At 46.0% G+C, this 20,465-nt stretch overlaps 1 protein-coding gene across 1 annotated transcript; it reads left to right on the forward strand.

The window, feature by feature from the left end:
• The first annotated feature begins 2,094 nt into the window (after positions 1 to 2,094).
• Positions 2,095 to 18,736, forward strand: LOC310989440 (uncharacterized protein). The gene is made up of 3 exons (XM_083976512.1): positions 2,095 to 2,364; positions 12,462 to 13,095; positions 15,145 to 18,736. The coding sequence occupies exons 2-3, from the start codon at positions 12,646 to 12,648 to the stop codon at positions 16,234 to 16,236; spliced, it is 1,542 nt and encodes a 513-aa protein (XP_083832638.1). The 5' UTR covers positions 2,095 to 2,364; positions 12,462 to 12,645; the 3' UTR covers positions 16,237 to 18,736.
• The last annotated feature ends 1,729 nt before the right edge of the window (positions 18,737 to 20,465 follow it).

Here is a 20,465-nt window from a genome sequence, read left to right on the forward strand (position 1 = left end):
TATTATATAATATTGATTTGGGGGGGTTGGACTGAGCGTTGACGGAGAAAAGTAAAGTCTGCAGCTGAGGGTGTCTTCAGGAGTTCTTTCTTTCTTATTTATACAAACACAGTAGCTCATACATTATAGATGAATGATTAAATGAAGAATAAAAGAATAAAGCAAAAACAAAAAAATAAATAGACGTACAATTGCATATTAATTAAAGACATTAAACGAAGTAGATTCACATGTTGGTAGTTTTAACAACTATTTTGTTTTGTAGACAGGAGAGAGTTGCAATGTAGGTAGTCTACCGTTCAAACTCTGACTTAAAGGGATAGTTCACTCAAAATTGAAATTGCTCATTATCTCCTCCCCCTCATGTGGACTAAGGGCTGGGAGAAGTTTCAGAGTCCTCCGTGGCTTCTCTGAGTTACAGGGGGTCTCGGCGTAGCAGTGCATGTCCATATGACGGTTGCAAATGGATACCAACTGTCTTCGTAACAAAAAGACACACCAAAAAACATCCAAATACCTCCATGCTGCTTGTATGTAATGTCCCTCTTGTATTGAAGCCCCAACATGAGAAATTGTCCCGAAAAAAATGTAATTAGTATATATTTCAAGCTTCTTGAAGCTCCTCTTCCCGGTTCGTCAAAGACCAAGAAGAGGAGCTTCTGCTACAAACAAGCTTAAAACAGAGACTTATTACATTTTTTTCTGAACAATTTCTCATGTTGGGACTTCATTACAAGACGGACATTACAGACGAGCAGCATGGAGGTATATGCATAGTGCGAATTACAGCGGGGTTTGGGAGGGTTTGACCCCCCTAATTACGACTGTGACCCCCCTAAAAGAGGTACAAATAACAGATAGGGGGGTTTGAAACATTTATCTTTCTTATTAGTAATCATAAATACTACAATATACAGTATTTCCAAAGTCATGCCAGGAAGATCCTTGTAGTAAAATTTCAGACCCCCCTAGTGGACTAAACCAGTGTGTCACTATGAACCTGAGATACCGGGACTGAGTCCAGGTGTTTCGTTCCTGTGTGGAGTTTAACATGTGAACACGAGATTCCGGGAATGAGTCCAGGTGCGCTGTGTAAAATGTTGACCCCCCCAGTTGTCATTGTATAATTCACACTCTGGGTTTTTGGATGTTTTTTTGATGTGTCTTTTTGTTACAAAGAAAAGTGAGCCCCATTCACAACCATTATACTGCTACGCGGACCCCCCCCCCCCCCCCCCCCGTAACTCAGAGAAGGAACGGAGGACTCTGAAACTTCTCCAAGCCCTTTACTGTGCGTTCACACCAAAAGCTTCCAAAGCGTCAAAACACTGGAAGTCAGTTCGTTTTCAATGAGCGCCGGCGACACTGAGCGACCAAAGCGTCACCAGACGAGAAGTTGAGCCTTGGTTAACTTTATGGTAATTAGCTATGACGCGGTTCGGCGGCAACCTGTCAGAATAGAGACGTCCTTCGGCTCCCTTTTTTTGTATTTCGGCTCCCCAATGACCAGCGCGATCGAACTTTGACGTCAGTCACGTGACGAGCGACCAAAGCAGCTGAAAATATTTGCCGTTTTGGGAGCTGTCTAGTCTGACGCCCAGCCTCGAGCGTTGTTGACGCTTTGGAAGCTTTTGGTGTGAACGCACAGTTAGTCCACATGAGGGTGAGTAGATAATGAGTGAAAATTGAATTTTGGGTGAACTATCCCTTTAAACAACAAGAAATTTGTTTTTTTTCTTGAAAGTTGTGGGAGTAAAATTATGTTTATTATAAAATATGCATCATTGTCCATCTTTCTGTGTGTCATAAAAGCCACATATGTAATAGACTACTTCTGTTTACAAATGAGGTAGGTGTCACTGCCCTGCGCTGACGTCACTAATTTGCCACTTGAACGCCGAGCACGAGCCCCAGGTGACGGTGATGATGATGGTGATGATGATGATGATGGTTCTGTAACAATGTGGCGAGCGCGTCCCCGCTGTGCGCGACGCTGCGAACTGTACCCACCTCCCGCCGTTACCGTGGTTACCTGCGTGTGTGCACGAGCGAGCAGTGGGCAGGCAGGAAGGGAAGGGAAGGGAAAGAAGGGAAGGAAGGGAGGAAGGAGAGAAGGAAAGAGGAGAGGAGGAGTACCGAGGGGAAAGAAGAGAGAGAGGAAAGAGGGAGGGAAGGAGGGAAGGAGGGAGCGGAATTAGTCAGTGATAGAGGGAGGAGGAGAGGAGGAGAGGAGAGGAGGAGAGGCGGACGTGGCGGGTCCGGCGGAGTTGTGAGCTTCAACTGACGGACATTGGACCGACAGCAGGCGGACATGAGCCGGACCTGAACCGGGCCAGAACCGGACCTGAACCGGACCATCCGCAGGTAGGTAACGTAACGTAAAGTAACGTAGTAACGTTAACGTAGCCGCTCAGCTCGCCGTCATTCCCCGCTCTGCGCTGCGCTCCGCTCGGCTTCCTGCCTGTTAACTTAACGGTTAACGGCTGTCACCGCCGACTCAACGGCTCTCCGCTGCTCCTTTTGTGTGTCTGTCTGTGTGTGTTGTGTTGTGTTGTTTAGGGGGGGGGGGGCAGGAGGAGCAGGAGGAGGAGGGGGGGTCTGGGTCCTGCTGCTCCCCCCGCCAGCAGCTTCTCCTCCCCGCCTTCACTCTCACTTTCTCCCCGTGCTAACGGCGGCTAGCCCCGCTAGTCAGTTAGCTTAGCGCCGTTAGCACCGTTAGCACCGTTAGCACCAAGCAGCAGCAGCAGCAGCAGCAGCAGTAGTGTGATAAACAAGATGGCCACTGTTAGCGCGGCTAGCTAGCAGCGTTAGCCGCAGACATGGCAGCCTGCCCTGTCTTTGTACCGAGCTGCCGCCGCTGCAGCAGCAGCAGCCGGAGCTCTGACGGCTACCGGCCGCTCCGGGGGGGCCGAGAGGCGGCAGGGGGGGCACTAACATCCCGCTGAGGTGGTGGTGGGGGGAATAATAATAATAAAATAAAAATAAATCACCGCCACTCTCTGAGTCGTGCAGCGGCGTGAGGAGGCTACCTGAGCCGGGGGGAGGAGGAGGAGGGAGGAGGGGGGGGGGACAGGTATGTTCACCACGGCGGGACCGACTCTGCTGCTGCCGCTCAGCCAGAGAGGAGAGGCCGAGGCCCGGGCAGCAGCCAGGCCGAGCCCCGCGGAGCCGCTCCGGCCTCTCGGTGCTCCTCTGCAGCCGGGACACAGAGCTGCAGCACGGGGCAACTCTCACCGAGGAGGCCGCTGGCTGCAGCTGCACCGGACAGATGTTGAACTGGTGGAGTTACACATGGAACTGTAACTACAGATGTTGGAACTGTAACTACAGTTAGGCTATAGGTAGTTCTATTGGTAGTTACAGGTGTAATTACAGATGTTGTAACAGATGTGGTTACAGATGTTGTTACAGTTGTGTGGAGGTAGTTACAGCTGTAGTTACTGTTACAATGACTCCAGTTGTAGTAACAGTTGTATGTAGGTAGTTACAGCTATAGTTACAGTTCCAGCTGTAGTTACAGGTAGTGTTCGGTTCAGTCTGCAGCGGTTTGTAACAGCTGAAGCTCATAAGCTTTGACCTGAACAAAGACCTGCTCCTAAGTCAGACTCAGTGTTTCTGTCCCTGGTTTGTTCAACTGTTTGGACAAAGATAAAACAATTTGAGTCATTTTCAAAAGTAAAAGACAAGTGTATGTTTTGTGTTGTGTATATGTGATTGTATTGTATTGTATTGTATTGTATTGTATTGTATTGTCTTATTGTTTTGATGTATAGGACCCCCTGGAAGACGAGATGATGCATCTCAAGTAGGCCGGGAGCCAGGTCCACCCCTCAGGATGTTTTTTGCTACCTTTTTTTCACTATTATTTCTTGTTATCCCATACATTGGGCCATCACAAGTTGATAACCTCCACCCCCAGCAAGGATCCGTTTGGCCCCAGGGGCCAAAAAACCCCCTTTTTGGGAAAAGCTTCTGGCGAAATGATGTAATGGCATATATTAAGGTACTGCAACTGCATACATGGTCAGATAACTCTGAAATTTTGCATGGTGTATCCTGACACATAGGGGAAACTATCAGAATAATATTCTGGGGCTTACTGCCTTCCTATTTTCAAATATCACCCTCAGTTTATCCCAAAAGACAAAAAAATGTGTTTCCGCCTGACAAATTGTCATCAAATGTGATCACTTTAAAGCGTTTATTATACATATCACTGCCTTAGATGGATATGAAAAACTTCCCACATTTGTAAGCCTTAATTTAAGCCCAAAATGACCTTTCTATCTAGAAGATTACATCTGCTATGACCAAAGTCTTCCAGTGTCCTACCTCAAAATCTGAGAAAACGGAACTTTCAGCATTAGCATTCCAAATGGGATTAAGCATGATTTCTTGTACATAAACTGTATCTTAAACAAGATTGGAGGCTTTAGTTATAGGCTACTACTATACTATCTGAAGTTAATTACATGAAAAGTGGATAATGTTACACCCCCAGGTGGACCAGGGTATCAGGGTACAATATAAAAATAAATGCTAACCGATTTACACACACCAACACACTTACCAACCGACACACTTTAACCAACCAACTAGTCTATGGGCCAGACCAGATTTTGGTACCACTCAGAGTGGCAAAATCTAGAAACATTTTTTGAAAAGGTACATGTCCATAGATGATATTTTGGTATGATAACCCATCCTAAGTGGTAGCTTTATGACAGTTATCAGCTCATAAAGTTATCAACCCCCTGCAATAAATAGGCCTCCAAACGCAGGGGGCATATCTTGTTTTGTGTTCATTTTCAGACCTTTACTCATATGTTATGAGGGCATGTTTGGTAGAATTATAAAGTGTACAATCCCAGCTTTCATTAAGACCTAGTTTTGGGCCTATCTATAAAAAATATAAAGGTCACATGGTCAAAGGTCAATCTATCTCAACAACTATTTTTCCACTATTTTCGCCTAAACTGTAGTCTTTTTTTATAGCACTGTGAAATGTAGGAACAGCACTGACACAAATAACAAAAACTGAAATACTCACAGGACTGTAACAATTCAGGAAATGTATAATCTTCCCATAATTTCCTACTATGAGGGATGATTATGGGTCTTAAAGTGGAACACGGGCCCAGGCGAGAATTTTCAATAACTGCTTATTCCTCTGTATTTCTCAAAGAGTTTTAAAGTTTTCTATATATCTTTGCCCTAATTATCACCATCATCATGATTATAGTCCAGAGTTAAGGCAACTTATTCATCCTCCTCCATCCTCTGATTTGTGCATGTTTGCAGTTTGCACATTTTTATGCACTCTCTTTACATCTTTACCCTAATCATCATCATCATCAGTCCAAAATATGTGGCTTTGTAGGTTTGAGCATCCTAGCTCTTTAAATAATAATTGATAAATTAGTTATAAATAGCCTTTCTAGACATATATCTGTTTTCAATTGGGATTGCCTCGATCAGATACAGTATAATGTAATTTATTTACTTAGCTAACTTTGTTCATACTTTCTAGGTGGCTCAATTAACCTTATAGTGGGACGACATAGCTAGACAATTGTTCATTTTGTGATAAAAGCATCAAATTTGGTGATCTGATTGCTGAATATATGTTTGATGAATGTGGATATTGGGCCACTGCAAATTTTAATTCTGATGACTGTGGCAGCCATTTTAAAGAATTACTGCCAGTGGTTACTGGCATGGAATGCTCTGTGTCCACCCTACAGCTGCTGTTTCATCTTTTCAGCACCACAAATATAATTTAGAGACATTATAACTTGAGAAAAGCCTTATTACAATGTAACAGAATAGAATATAAACTCTATAACTCTTTCTTGGCTCTCACATTCTCCTTCATAGTCTGCGGCCTCCTCTTTTTATTGGGGTTTTCAATTAATAACATATAGCTATGCAGTACGCACAGTACAAAAACAAGACCAAAGTTTCTGACACAAGCATGTCTAAATATAAACAACTCAAAAAAAATATGAAAATGTTATTTCAGTCAATCATTTCACATACAGCTGGTGTTGTATTTTATATTAATATTTTAAATTATATTTAATATTGGGATGACAGTGGCTAAGGAGGTAGAGTGGGTCGTCCAATAACCAGAGGTTCGAATCCCGCCCCATCCCAGTCGCTGTCGTAGACGTAGATATCTTATCCACCTTGCCTCGTGTGATGTGTATGAATGTTTGGTGGTGGTCAGGGGGGCTGTTTGGTGCACATTGGCAGCCACACATCTGTCAGTCTGCCCCAGGACAGCTGTGGCTACAATTGTAGCTTACCACCACCGTTACTGTGTAAAAGTGCTTTGAGCGCTTCAAAGACTTTGATAAGGGTCTTAGAGGTGGACAGGTCGGTGCAGTTGCAGATGGATTTGGGGAGAGAGTTCCAGAGGGAGGGGGCAGCGGCCCTGTTGCTTGGTCATGGGGGGTAGTACAGGAGGTTGGCATCGAAGGAGTGGAGGCAGCGGTTAGGAGAGTGGGGGTCGAGGAGGTCAGTGAGGTAGGAGGAAGTCAGGTTATGGAGTGCTTTAAATGTGAGAAGAAGGATTTTAAACTGTATACGGTAAGAAACAGGAAGCCAGTGAAGGTTTTGGAGGGGGGGGTGATGTGGTCATGGGGACAAGTATGAGTGAGCAGGTAGGCAGCAGAATTCTGGAGTTTATTGAGGGTTCTGGATGAGAGGCCATAAAAGATGCTGTTGCAGTAATCAAGTCTGGTGGTGACGAAGGCGTATAAAGGTTTCAGCAGCAGAGAGGGTTAGGACGAAGGGAGGGACGAAATCAGGCAATGTTTTTTAAGTGAAAGAAGGCAGTCCGGGCTATCTGGGTGATGTAACGATCATAGGAGAAGGTGCTGTCAAAGGAAATTCCAACGGGATGTGAGAGGAAGGGAGTTAGGGAGATGTTGTCAATGGAAAGGGTGAAGTTGTCCGTAGATTTTGTGAGAGATTTGGGATCAATGAAGAATATCTGATTTGTCATAGTTAAGTTTCAGAAAGTTGTGTTGCATCCATGATTTAATATTGTTGAGGCAGGAGATGAGAGTGGTGTGGCTGGTAGTGATGGATTTTGTAGAAATGTAAAGCTGGATGTCATTGGCGCAACAGTGAAACTGGAGACCTTGACGATGGATGATGTTAGCAAGTACAGGATGAAGAGGAGGGGACCAAGCCCTGAACTCTGGGGGACACCTTGGGACAGGGGGACAGTGGAGGAGCAGATATGACTGAATTCAAGAGAGTGCAGTTCCAGTGATGTTTAGGGTGGAGGAAAGACAGGAGAGGAGGATGGAGTGACTGTCGAATGCTGCGGGTCGAGAAGGATAAGGATGGTGAGGTGGTCGGAGTCTGAGGCGAGGAGGATGTCATTGGTGATTTAAGAGCTGCCTGTATGTTGTCTATGGAATCCAAATTGAAATGGTCCAAATAGGTTCTTAGCTGAGATGGGCTTTCAGTTGTGCATAAATGACATGTTCAAGTATTTTAGAGAAAAATGGAAGGTTTGAAATTGACGTTGATGTTGGGACTGAGGCCAGGTTTCTTCAAGATGGGGGTGACAACAGCTTCATTGAAGGAGGGACAAAGCCCGAGGTGAGGGAGGTGTTGATAATTGAAGTGATGAGAGGAGCAATGATGGGGAGACAGAAGCTAGATGGAATGGGATCAAGCACGCAGGTTGAGGTTTTCATTTCTTTAAGAAGAGTTGGGATGTCAGGATGAGTGGGTAGTGCCCCCCAAAAATGCCAAAATCCCCTGCAATATCCTCCTGTGGGTATTCACTCTTGTACTGAGCTCTAAGTGCTGCCATGTGTGTGTCAGTCACAGGTATGACTGGTCCAGACCTCAACCCAATTGAACTCTTGTGGGATCAGCTTGGGAGTTGCTGTACATGCTACAGTGACCAACACAACCACACTGGTTGACCTTCAACAACTCCTGGTTGATAGATAGATAGTTAGATAGATACTGCATATAAGCATCTTGTAACTTTGTTTTGAAAGGTGCTCTACAAATAAAAGTATTATTATATACTGTAGATATATACTTTACTGTCCCCTGGGGGTAAATTTGGCCTTGACTCAGCAACATCAGACCCTTCAACCACATACAAAGACCTGTAGGCTTCCAGACTTCTCCTGCCTCACCCAGGGGCGGGTCTGCCATGGTGGCATGGAGGGGCACCTGCCCCCCCCTAAAACCTGATTGGCCACCCTGTGTGCCCCCCCAATGGTCAATGACTTGTGGTCAATCACTGTGAAAAGCTCTTAACCACTCCTATGTTCAGTGTACAGAACTACTATAAGCACTAACTTCTGATTATGGGCCGGATCTACTAAAGGTTTGTGTGTATAAAAACGTGTTTGTGCGTGCAAACTTGATTGTACATGCAAACACATGCTGAAGCTGATCTATTAACCAGGCGCACCGAGGATTGCATCTCTCAAACGGTCAAAATTGCACGTGCAATTCATTTAGCGTGTTTGCCTTAATGAATATGGCGTTCCTGCCAGAACGTGCAAAATATTGGGAGGAGTAGATGCAGAAATAGTTTAGGCGAAAATGGTGGAAAAATAGTTGTTAAGATAGATTGACCTTTGACCATGTGACCTTTATATTTTTTATAGATAGGCCCAAAACTAGGTCTTAATGAAAGCTGGGATTGTACACTTTAAAATTCTACCAAACATGCCCTCATAACATATGAGTAAAGGTCTGAAAATGAGCACAAAACAAGATATGCCCCCTGCGTTTAGAGGCCTATTTATTGCAGGGGGTTGATAACTTTATGAGCTGATAACTGTCATAAAGCTACCACTTAGGATGGGTTATCATACCAAAATATCATCTATGGACATGTACCTTTTCAAAAAATGTTTCTAGATTTTGCCACTCTGAGTGGTACCAAAATCTGGTCTGGCCCATAGACTAGTTGGTTGGTTAAAGTGTGTCGGTTGGTAAGTGTGTTGGTGTGTGTAAATCGGTTAGCATTTATTTTTATATTGTACCCTGATACCCTGGTCCACCTGGGGGTGTAACATTATCCACTTTTCATGTAATTAACTTCAGATAGTATAGTAGTAGCCTATAACTAAAGCCTCCAATCTTGTTTAAGATACAGTTTATGTACAAGAAATCATGCTTAATCCCATTTGGAATGCTAATGCTGAAAGTTCCGTTTTCTCAGATTTTGAGGTAGGACACTGGAAGACTTTGGTCATAGCAGATGTAATCTTCTAGATAGAAAGGTCATCTTGGGCTTAAATTAAGGCTTACAAATGTGGGAAGTTTTTCATATCCATCTAAGGCAGTGATATGTATAATAAACGCTTTCAAGTGATCACATTTGATGACAATTTGTCAGGCGGAAACACATTTTTTTGTCTTTTGGGATAAACTGAGGGTGATATTTGAAAATAGGAAGGCAGTAAACCCCAGAATATTATTCTGATAGTTTCCCCTATGTGTCAGGATACACCATGCAAAATTTCAGAGTTATCTGACCATGTATGCAGTTGCAGTACCCTAATATATGCCATTACATCATTTCGCCAGAAGCTTTTCCCAAAAAGGGGTTTTTTTGGCCCCTGGGGCCAAACGGATCCTTGCTGGGGGTGGAGGTTATCAACTTGTGATGGCCCAATGTATGGGATAACAAGAAATAATAGTGAAAAAAAGGTAGCAAAAAACATCCTGAGGGGTGGACCTGGCTCCCGGCCTAAAGGGGTTATCCTTAATAAATTTGAAATTTGAAATTTGAAATTTGAAAACACACAACAGAGTTTCTTGTTTCAGTCGTTTATCTTTTCACATATTCTCACAACATAAAGTTTATTCTGGTGTCAGAGTTGTATTTTCACCATGACGACACGTTTTATTACCGTGACGACTCCAGATGTTTAATAAAACATTAATGTAATGTCATGAGCTTTATGACATGGACGAAGCTTTGATTGACAGACGGACGGAGGAAGTGTGTGTGTGTAGAGGTGTGTAGGTGTGTGTAGGTGTATGTGTGTGTGCATCCAGAACAGGAAGAGGGAGGTGAAACACTGAGACCAGAACCAGAACCAACCAATCATTGCTACAACCATCTGACCTATCAGGGTCTGGTTCAGATGTACGGTGGCCCAGAGGGCTCAGCTCACTGTGTCCGTCACTTTATCCTGTCCCCAGAAACAGCTGCTGTTGTTGTTGTTGTTGTTGTTGTTGTTGTTGTTGTTGTGTGTTTCATGGAGCAGCAGTGAGCGGTTGAACCACCGTAGTGATGGAGAACAGCTCCAGCTCTGATCCACCTGGATGAACTCACCTGTCCTCCTCCTCCTCCTCCTCCTCCTCCTCCTCCTCCTCCTCCTCCTCCTCCTCCTCCTCCTCCTCCAGCAGCAGCAGCTCTGGGGTCAGTCTGAACTGACTGCTGTCATGTATGAGTGCTTCCCTGTGTGTGAACGCCAAAAACGTAATTTATTTGTGGCAGGCCGCCACTGAAAGAAGGTGCTGTTGTTGTGAACCGGTACAGAGCATCGGTACCGTATCGATCCAGATGTGAAAGGTTCCTCCGTCCCTGGTTCTGATGATCCATGGGGAAGAGGAGGAATCGAACCCTGACCACGGCCGCAGCGTCTGTAGCGTTAGATGCTGTGTAAACACCTGATTGTTTGTTTTCATGTGCGTAGTGATATTCAGTCCCATAGAGATGGATATATCAATCGCTATGGTGATGTGTGCTGGTACAGTCTGTATCCATGGTAACGTCTTGTCCTGTAGTAAACGCCTGAAGTGAAGCTGCTACTTCCTGTTAAATATAAGTTTTAAACAACCGCCTCACCAGCTTCCATGCTGCTGCTGCTTTGTTTTGTTTGTTTTTTCCAACTTGTTTACTGTTTTCTGTCCCACTGACGTTGTCGTCAAGGTGATGACGTCTCTCGACGGCCACGCCGGTCGCCAGCCGGAGATCAGACCGGTGGTAACGGAGCCTGATGCAGATTGTTAGCGCGTCGACTCACGTTTAAAGAACCTGCAAAGACCTGTTAAAATGTCAGAGGCCAAACTGAATTAAACAGCTCAGTCAGAATTAACAGGTGGAATAAACCTTTACTGAAACCACAGTCCAATCCACAGTAAAATGACAAAATGTAAACGGTGAAACTGAATGTTGTCTGGTTCTGGTTCTGGTTCTGGTCTTTCTGCTCCGTGTTGACGTGAACGTGTAGAGACGTTTCTTCACTTGAGTCACAACAAAGATCAACCAGAGATCTGATCTGGGATCAGTCACAGGAGGTTTGGATCTCTACAGTTCTCAACGGGCCTGAACATTAAAACCGGACCGGACTGAACCGGACCGGACTGGACTGGCGGGTGTTGAAGCCCGGACCGGACCGCAGCTCACTAGCGTTAGGCTAACTAATAAAACGTCTGTGGTGAATAAATGCAGAGGCTCAATGTCAACACCAGATCAGATGAAACAGTTAAAACCTGGACGACTGATTCAGGATGACCTCGGAGAGGAAACGGTCTCCATGGAAACACATCTCCTGATGATGCTTGTTAGCACGGCAGCTAACAGCTCAGTAGGTGAATGGTGATGACATCACTTCCTGCTGGTGTGCGTGTGTGTGTGTGTGTGTGTCCATGTTGCTGGCATCAGCTACAGGGGTCAAAGTTCAGCCTTTTCAAAGTTCAAATTCTCATTTCATGAAAACATGAATCTTCATGACTGGAGAAGCTGAAGACGGTTTTATTTTATATTCATATTCATATAACTTCTGTTCAAAGTTTGTTTTTAATTCTGGAATTATCATTATCATCATTATTATTGTCAGTGTCATGATGATGATCGTTATTATTATCATTATCATAACCAAAAGAACACGTAGTTACACCCTAATCACCGTAAATCCTTTGTTTATGACAGTCCAGACTACACAAATCTATCTATCTATCTATCTATCTATCTATCTATCTATCTATCTATCTATCTATCTATCTATCTATCTATCTATCTATCTATCTATCTATCTATCTATCTATCTATCGTTCTATCTATCGTTCTATCGTTCTATCTATCTATCTATCTATCTATCGTTCTATCGTTCTATCTATCGTTCTATCTATCTATCTATCGTTCTATCTATCATTCTATCTATCTATCTGTGGCAGTGCCATGTTTGAAGTACTAATGTTACATGTCAGTATACGACAATGTTGTTAAATTTGTGTTTGTACTGCAGTGAAACTTGTGACAGTCACTCAAGTACAAGAAAAACATACTGAGGAATGTTGTTAAAATAACTGTCCATATCTGTGGAAGAAAATAAAAAAATAATTAAGTAACTTTATGTGTAATGGCGTAAGTACTTTATTCAGTGCGTTGCTGCCGTGTGATTGGCTGCAGCCGACTGACTGACTGACTGCTGTCTCCCCTTGTGTTTTCTCTGCAGGCTGGTCCTGGTCAGGTGAGGGCGGTGACGCTGCTGGATCGCCAGAGCAGCCTCTCAGGGACACGCCCCCTACCTCGAGGCCCCGCCCCCCTCCCCGGCAGCAGAGGGGGGGAGTGGAGGAGGAGGAGGACGAGGAGGAGGAGGAGGAGGAGGAAGGTGAGGAGGAGTAGCTCCGCCCCTCACCATGACAGACTTGGAGACTGAGTGCCTGAGCCCCGACCCCTCCCTGGAGGTGGCGCCGGCGCCCACGCTGGCCCTGCTGTCGTCCGACTGCCCGACGCCCACGCTCAGCTCGCTGGCGGCGGAGATCGCGGAGCCGCTGGTGATGCTGCCGTGCGTGAAGAGCGAGCCGGAGGACCTGGACCTGGACCCCATCCGGACCGTGGACCTGTCGGAGATCCAGCCGCTGTCCACTGCCGAGCTGGGCCAGGACCAGATCAAGATGGAGATCAGCGGCCTCGACTACATCAAGTCCGAGCACCACGGTCACCACGGTCACCACGGCAACCACCACCACCACCACAACCACCACCACCACCACCACCACCTGGGCCCGTTCCACCACGGCGACGTCGCAGAGCTCGAGTACAAGTCGCACTACGAGCCCAGCTCCATGTTCGACTACATCTCTCAGGTAATACGCGGACCAGGGAATCGAACCTGGTCTGGTCTGATCTGATCTCACCTGGTCTGACTGAGGCTCAGAGGTTACCACGGCAACTTGAGGCGGTTGCCAATGACGATAGGGCCCCCCCCCAGGCTGAGGCAGACAGAAACGTTGAGAAATAGAGCGATTTTCTGCCTCTGCTCTGGTCTCGCATTTGGGCTTACTCTGACAAAACAGTAGCTCGTATCAGAAAAATACACAGACCTTGGTCATCGTAAGGACTTCCTGAATGATTTGGTGTGATTCTGGTGTTTCTACAGTAAATATTTTGGAGACACCTGTGAGTTTAAAACATCGGTCCGCTCTGCTTCTCTCAGAAAATCTTTGTATTGGAGTCAATGAGGAGCAGAGACAGACGTGGCTGCACTTAGATGCTGATAATTCAAATTCTGTAAGTCTCTCTGATATTTTGAGCACATTGGGAGAGAGATAACAAGATTGTCTACACATTTGGAAAAAATCATGTGTGTAGAGTGTAAATTGTGGCCGGGCCGAGTGTGGAAAGAGAAAAAATCTGGAATTTTTTTGGGGCTCTCTCCCACTCTAACCGATGATGTCACACACTCTAACACGAACATTCCGTGCAATACACACCCATTATAATCTCATAATTTCTCCAAAAACGATCATGGTCATTGATCAGGGTTTGTTATAAAACTATACGACCTATCGAAACATGGATTAATACACCAATACACAAGACTTGTGTCTACTGTTTAAAGTTCAAATGAAGTCTCTAGGTGAAAGTATGCCTGAGCAGTAGACGTTTGAAAAACTCCAATGATTGTCCTTTTTCGCCCGTCCCATTGACTTCAATGCAAATTTTTTTGCAGTTTTTCGCAACTTATGTCACGAACAATTCATATTCTTTAAAGAAAAGTAATAGCACACCGATCCCAATTGAACCGAATGTTTTGATATATAATTTGTCAGTAGTAAAAATAAATTTGTAAAAAAATAAAAAAACGTTAAAAAATAACGGTAAGTAGGAAAAAATCCACACAATAACAATAGTGCTTGGTGCGATTGCCCCATGGCCCTAATTAAAGGTAATGAACCTACAGCTGACTGTAGGGATTATGGTGATGAAAATGTTGAACTGTCCCTTTAAGAAACTTTAGGAACCAACAAACTGATGATGATGATGATGATTCTCTCTCATGTAAAACTTTTATCCTCAGATTTTTTCCTCTCAAATCTCAGTGTGAGCCTCATGTTTTGACAAATAAGTCCTAGCAGAGCATTTATACAGATTTTAAAATGCCTCTTTAGGGGGACTTTAAAGGAATAGTTCACTCAAAATTTAAATTTCACTCATTATCTCCTCCCCCTCATGTGGACTAAGGGCTGGGAGAAGTTTCAGAGTCCTCCGTGGCTTCTCTGAGTTACAGGGGGTCTCGGCGTAGCAGTGCATGTCCATATGACGGTTGCAAATGGATACCAACTGTCTTCGTAACAAAAAGACACACCAAAAAACATCCAAATGCCTCCATGCTGCTCGTATGTAATGTCCGTCTTGTATTGAACCCCCGACATGAGAAATTGTTCCGGAAAAATTAAATAAGTCTATATTTCAAGCTTGTTTGCAGCGGAAGCTCCTCTTCCTGGTTCATCAAAATCTCGCGTGACACTCCGCTGCAAACAAGCTTGAAATATAGACTTATTTAATTTTTTTCGGAACAATTTTGCATTTCGGGGCTTCAATACAAGAGGGACATTACAGACGAGCAGCATGGAGGTATTTGGATGTTTTTTGGTGTGTCTTTTTGTTACGAAGACAGTTGGTATCCATTTGCAACCGTTATATGGACATGCACTGCTACGCCGAGACCCCCTGTAACTCAGAGAAGCCACGGAGGACTCTGAAACTTCTCCCAGCCCTTAGTCCACATGAGGGGGAGGAGATAATTTCAGTTTTGGGTGAACTATTCTTTTAACTCCAGTCAGACCCCCCCCCCCCCCCCCCTCCCTCTCTTGTTGCCCCCCCTGACTGCAGCTTCCTCCCTCCCCCTGCAGGTGACTGACACGCTGGAGTACATCAAGTCGGACCACCACGTGGACCTGCAGTGTTACTACGCCACGGGGCTGAGCGCCCTGAAGGCCGAGTACGTGGACTCGGCCGCCATGTCGGCCCACCTGCAGCCCAACAGCCTCGAGTCCATCCACATGGCCGAGCTGCGCACCGAGCTCAACAAGCTGCGGCCCGACGCGCTGCTGATGGACGGCGTGGGCAAACCGGACCCTGAGTTCGGAGGGGGGGCGCTGTACGAGCTGCAGCCGGCGGGCGAAGGCGCGGCGAGCGGCCAGGCCGGTCACGTCGCGACCAAGAGCCACCACCCGACGGTGAGGAAACCGCGCAACATGCAGGGGGAGAAGCCGTTCTCCTGCACGCAGTGCGGCAAGAGCTTCAGCACTCTGGGAAACCTGAAAACCCACCAGCGCATCCACACCGGCGAGCGGCCGTACACCTGCTCGCAGTGCGGCAAGAGCTTCGGCCAGGCGGGAAACCTCAAGCGGCACCAGCTGATCCACACGGGCCAGAAGCCGTACGTCTGCGCCCACTGCCCCAAGGGCTTCACCAAGGCCGACGACCTGCGCTCGCACCAGCGGCTGCACACCGGCGAGCGGCCGTTCATCTGCGCCACCTGCGGGAAGAGCTTCGGCCAGTCCAAGGAGCTGAAGGCGCACCAGCTGAGCCACACGGGCGAGCGGCCGTTCTGCTGCCAGCACTGCGGCAAGAGCTTCACCAAGGAGACCAGCTACCGCAACCACGTGCAGATCCACACGGGCGAGAAGCCCTTCACCTGCTCCGAGTGCGGGAAGACTTTCAGCAACTCCGGCGTCCTAAAGACCCACGAGAAGATCCACTCGGGCGAGCGGCCGTTCGGCTGCACGCAGTGCGGCAAGAGCTTCGGCCGCCTCGGCCACCTGAAGGCTCACCAGCAGATCCACACCGGCGAGCGGCCGTACGCCTGCCCCCACTGCGGCAAGAGCTTCAGCCAGTCGGGTCACCTCAAAGCACACGAGCAGATCCACAAACGGGAGCGATCGGACACGGCCAGCACCAGCAGCAGCAGCAGCAGCACCATGGGCAGTGACAGCAGCTGAGCGCTCCGAACCCTTTAACCTCGGAAAAACAAAGTATTATTCCTTTTTTTATAAATATGATCTATAAATCTTTTTTCCTTATGAAGTTTTCTTACATTTTCATACCTTTTGTGCTCTTTTTGCATCATATACGTGGGCGGGTGGATCGACTCATTTGCTCTTATGCAAGTGTCTGTGTGTGTGTGCACATGTTACGTACTGTGTGTGTCTGTGGGAGGGTGTAGATAATCTTTAAACTGGTCTCAACTGTAGTGAGCATAGTCTCTCTCTATCTCTCTCTATCTCTATCTCTACTTCTCTCTACCTCGCTCTCTCTCTCTCTCTCTCTCTCTCTCTCTCTCTCTCTCTCTCTCTCTCTCTCTCTCTCTCTCAAGGACCAAGTACCAGTACTTCCTGTCTGAGTACTTAACTGATACACAAGCACAAAACTTCAGTGACCAAGTTTGAGGACTTAACTGAACCTGACCGGGACCCAACCGCTCATCACACCGGCCCACCTGACCCCTAGTGGCGCTTTTCCTCTACACAGTCACGGCTCGGCTCGGTAAAGGTGCTTTTCCACTACAGCTGAGTTCTTCTAGTTCCTCCTCAGCCGTCTCTCTCTTTTTCCGATCCTCTCGTCAGCTCCAAACTCACTCGTCTGCACCTCGATTACAGATCACATACAGCGTGGTTCTACACCAAGGGGGCAGTTGTCGGTCTGAGAAGTGAAGCTTCTTCACTTCCGCGTTCAGAAGGGAGCAACTCTCCATAGACCCCCATGTTAAAATCGCCGACTTTACGTCCTCAATAAACATGATCAAAGCCTGGTGTCAGCACGTTTTTTGGTCTCAAAAATTTTCGCACACACTCTGAGGGGGGTGATTTTTTAAAACTCTACCGTTTTACTAGCCTGACGCACCAGACTACATCATTAACATGTCTAGTGTGTCAACGAGCGGTAGACCTCGGCTCAGTCCAGGGGGCGGGATGAAGGCTGTCTTTCAAACTGCCTCTGCACCAATAGGGTAGCGCTACGACCAATCAGAGCAAAGAGCAGGATGACGTTAGCCTGACAAGCCAATTAAAATGTATGTTGTCATGGCGTTAAGCCCGCCCAACGACTCTCTAAACAGATAGAGCGCTGTGATTGGTCAACACAAACGGTGTTCCAGACTCAAAAAGTTCCTATGGCTCGTTTCTAGACCCACCTACGGAGCAAAGAGATTTGCTGCTGCTCGGGGGCAGATAGATTTCTAGGCTAGTGATTTACTGTTATTAGGTTAAAATTCTGGCCAATTAGGGCGCGGAAACGTTGAGTGACAGGTCCGAGCAGCTCCGTGGACAGCTGCTTCGAGGCCGCCATATTTGAGTCACAAAAACAACTCCCCAAAACCAATGGGGGACGTCACGGATGCTACGTCCATATTTTTTACAGTCTTATGTTTTCCACACAGCAACATTTAACTCAGGTGAAGGAACAACAACAGTCTCGATACATATCGGCGGTCGCTGTTGCCGCTCTGTTTTTTTAAAATTTCCGGGTTTGATTCTCATGTGGGACGTAGCGCTCGCGACTCTCCCAGCGACGACGCTCTGGCCAATCAGTGGAAGGCAGTTGGCTGACGTCACGTTTTTGGTATCGCTTCGGCTCGCTTGGAACCAGGGCCGAGGAGGAACTTAAAGGGACAACAAGGAGTTTCTATTTGGTTATAAAAAAGTCTGATATTAATGTGGATGAATCTCCGTTACCACTTGTTAATGGTCCATTTTAGATAAATCTATGGTTTTGTCTCTATGGTTATTTTGTTATTATTAGTGGTGGTGGAAATGCTGGTTGAGCCGACCAGCGTTTCTTTACTTTCGGTTTCGTGGCGAGTCATGAGAATAACGCCGCCGAATCTCCGTTTATGGTGGGAACTACGACGGTATGTGATCGTCTTCCAACCTCTGACTTTAATTCTTGATGAATGAAAACATGAGTCTGTCTTGCGCCGGTCAAAGAATTTCACGGTGCGGAGGCTCATAAATGTAGTGAGAAAAAACATTTCGCTTTTCCAAAACTCCTCGTTGTCCCTTTAAAATAGTACCTGCTACCAGGTACTAGGGCTAGTGGAAAAGCAGAAAAAGCGTGCCGTGCCGTGCCGCGCCGTGCCAGTGGAAAAGCGCCATGGGTGTGACCTCAGCTGTGACCTCAGGTGTTTCCGTGAGCTCCTCCTGTTTCCTGTTTCCTGCTCCGTCCTCACGACTCCAGAGTTTTCACGCCTCAAGTTTCAGAAACGCTGCTGGACTCTTTTTTTTTTCTTTTGTTCATTTTTTTTGAAAATTCTGGGGTTGTGATTGACTTTGAAAAAAAACGATGAAACAGGAAGTGACAACTTTTCGCATCGGCCGTCATACGGCTCAGATAAAGCCGCGCGCGCTCGCACGATTTTTTTAATTTTTTTTTACTGTAACTGTTCGATCTACTTCCTGTTTTCCTGCAGCTCGCTCGTGTGCTCAGTGTAGCTGATGGTCACGTGACCTGACTAGACAGAGGCGTGTGGGCGTGGCCTCCTGAGAGCACGCCGTTGGTGATGTCATAGTGAGCTAAAAGACGACGATGATGACGCAGAGTGTTTTCTACTCAGGTGAGGAGGCGGAGCCAGTTAGTCGATCCAATCCGTGTGTGTGCAGGCGTTACCACCTCTGCGTTACCACCTCTGCGTCGAATTCTAGATTCGTCGGGTTTTCGAAACGCGCGGCTCTGAAGCGACAGTTCGTTGCCATAGCGTCGTCATTAAAGGATAATTACCGTTTTTTACAATCTGGACCTTATTTCTAGCATAAACTCCGATAATTTTCTGAAGGGATGAAAGAATTTGAGTCTACAGGGCAGCAGAATGCAGCCTCTAAATAACACATTATCTGCAGAGAAACTCCTTCATTTCACCAATATTTAGTTCTGATAGGCTAGTGCTATTCCCCTCTGAGTCCGGGGTTAGCTGTTATCAACATCCGGGGTCTGTAGGTTGACCTACTGACCTCTGACCTGGATGATGTCATCTCTGAGCGCCGCGCCGCTCATTCTGATAATAATCATTCTGCTTCGGCATTCGGGTCCATTTTTATCTCAACTAGCCGGAGCTTTAGTGAGTCCAGGTTGAGGAGAGGAAGCCTGTGGAAGCTGAACTTCATCCAGCTGCTCATTTTGTTCTGACAAGTCAGAAACACGCAGAAACGAACCGTAGCATTAGCGCTAGCAACAAGCTCAGAGATGACATCATCCAGGTCAGAGGTCAGTAGGTCAACCTACAGACCCTGGTCGGATGTTGATAACAGCTAACCCCGGACTCAGAGGGGAATAGCACTAGCCTATCAGAACTAAATATTGGTGAAATGAAGGAGTTTCTCTGCAGATAATGTGTTATTTAGACCAGGGGTTCTCAACTAGTCTCACTCTGGGCTCCACATCTTCTCATGGTCATTAAGTCACGACCCACTTTTATAGAATTCAAACCAAGAATTTTTTTTAAAGCCTTTAAAAACTAATTTTGCTCTTTATTGAGCAAAGTGCATTTCAGGACACATGAATGAAACTGAGGAGTTACCATGACAACTGCATGTACGGAAGTGAATAAAAAAATATCAAACTGCACAAAATGGAGACCAACAAAACGATAAATTTGACTTCTAATGCATCTCTGCATTCAGAGCATGTTCACACAAGTGAATAAATATCAAACTGCACAAAATAAAGACCCACAAAACAAAACCAGATTCACTGCATTCAGGCCACATTAATAAGAAACTGATATCTTTGCATTCAGAGGAAATGGAGCAAATAATAAGAAAGTGAGGAGGAGCATTACAACTGCATGTGTTCACATGTCTCGTGCCTTTCAAAATAAGTTATTTTTCAAAATAAAAGACATGTCCAACATCAGATGTGCATTAAATATTTTACTTTTTTGACCAGCTGTCCGCGACCCATCCAGAACGGGTCTAGACCCACTTTTGGGTCCCGACCCACCAGTTGAGAACCACTCATTTAGAGGCTGCATTCTGCTGCCCTGTAGACTCCATTATACGGATATACGCGCCTCTCGGCTGGAGCTCATTTCATCACAACCACTTGGAATGACACCAAAGTTATCTGGGGGAGGAAATGATCGGATTTCATGATAGAAATAAGGTCCAGATTGTTAAAAAAAAAAAAAACGGCAAATTATCCTTTAATCGGTGTGATTATAGATTTTCAAAGTTTTCCA

This window comes from Trachurus trachurus (genome assembly GCF_905171665.1).
Source record: "Trachurus trachurus genome assembly, chromosome: 8".
Lineage (NCBI taxonomy): Eukaryota > Metazoa > Chordata > Actinopteri > Carangiformes > Carangidae > Trachurus > Trachurus trachurus.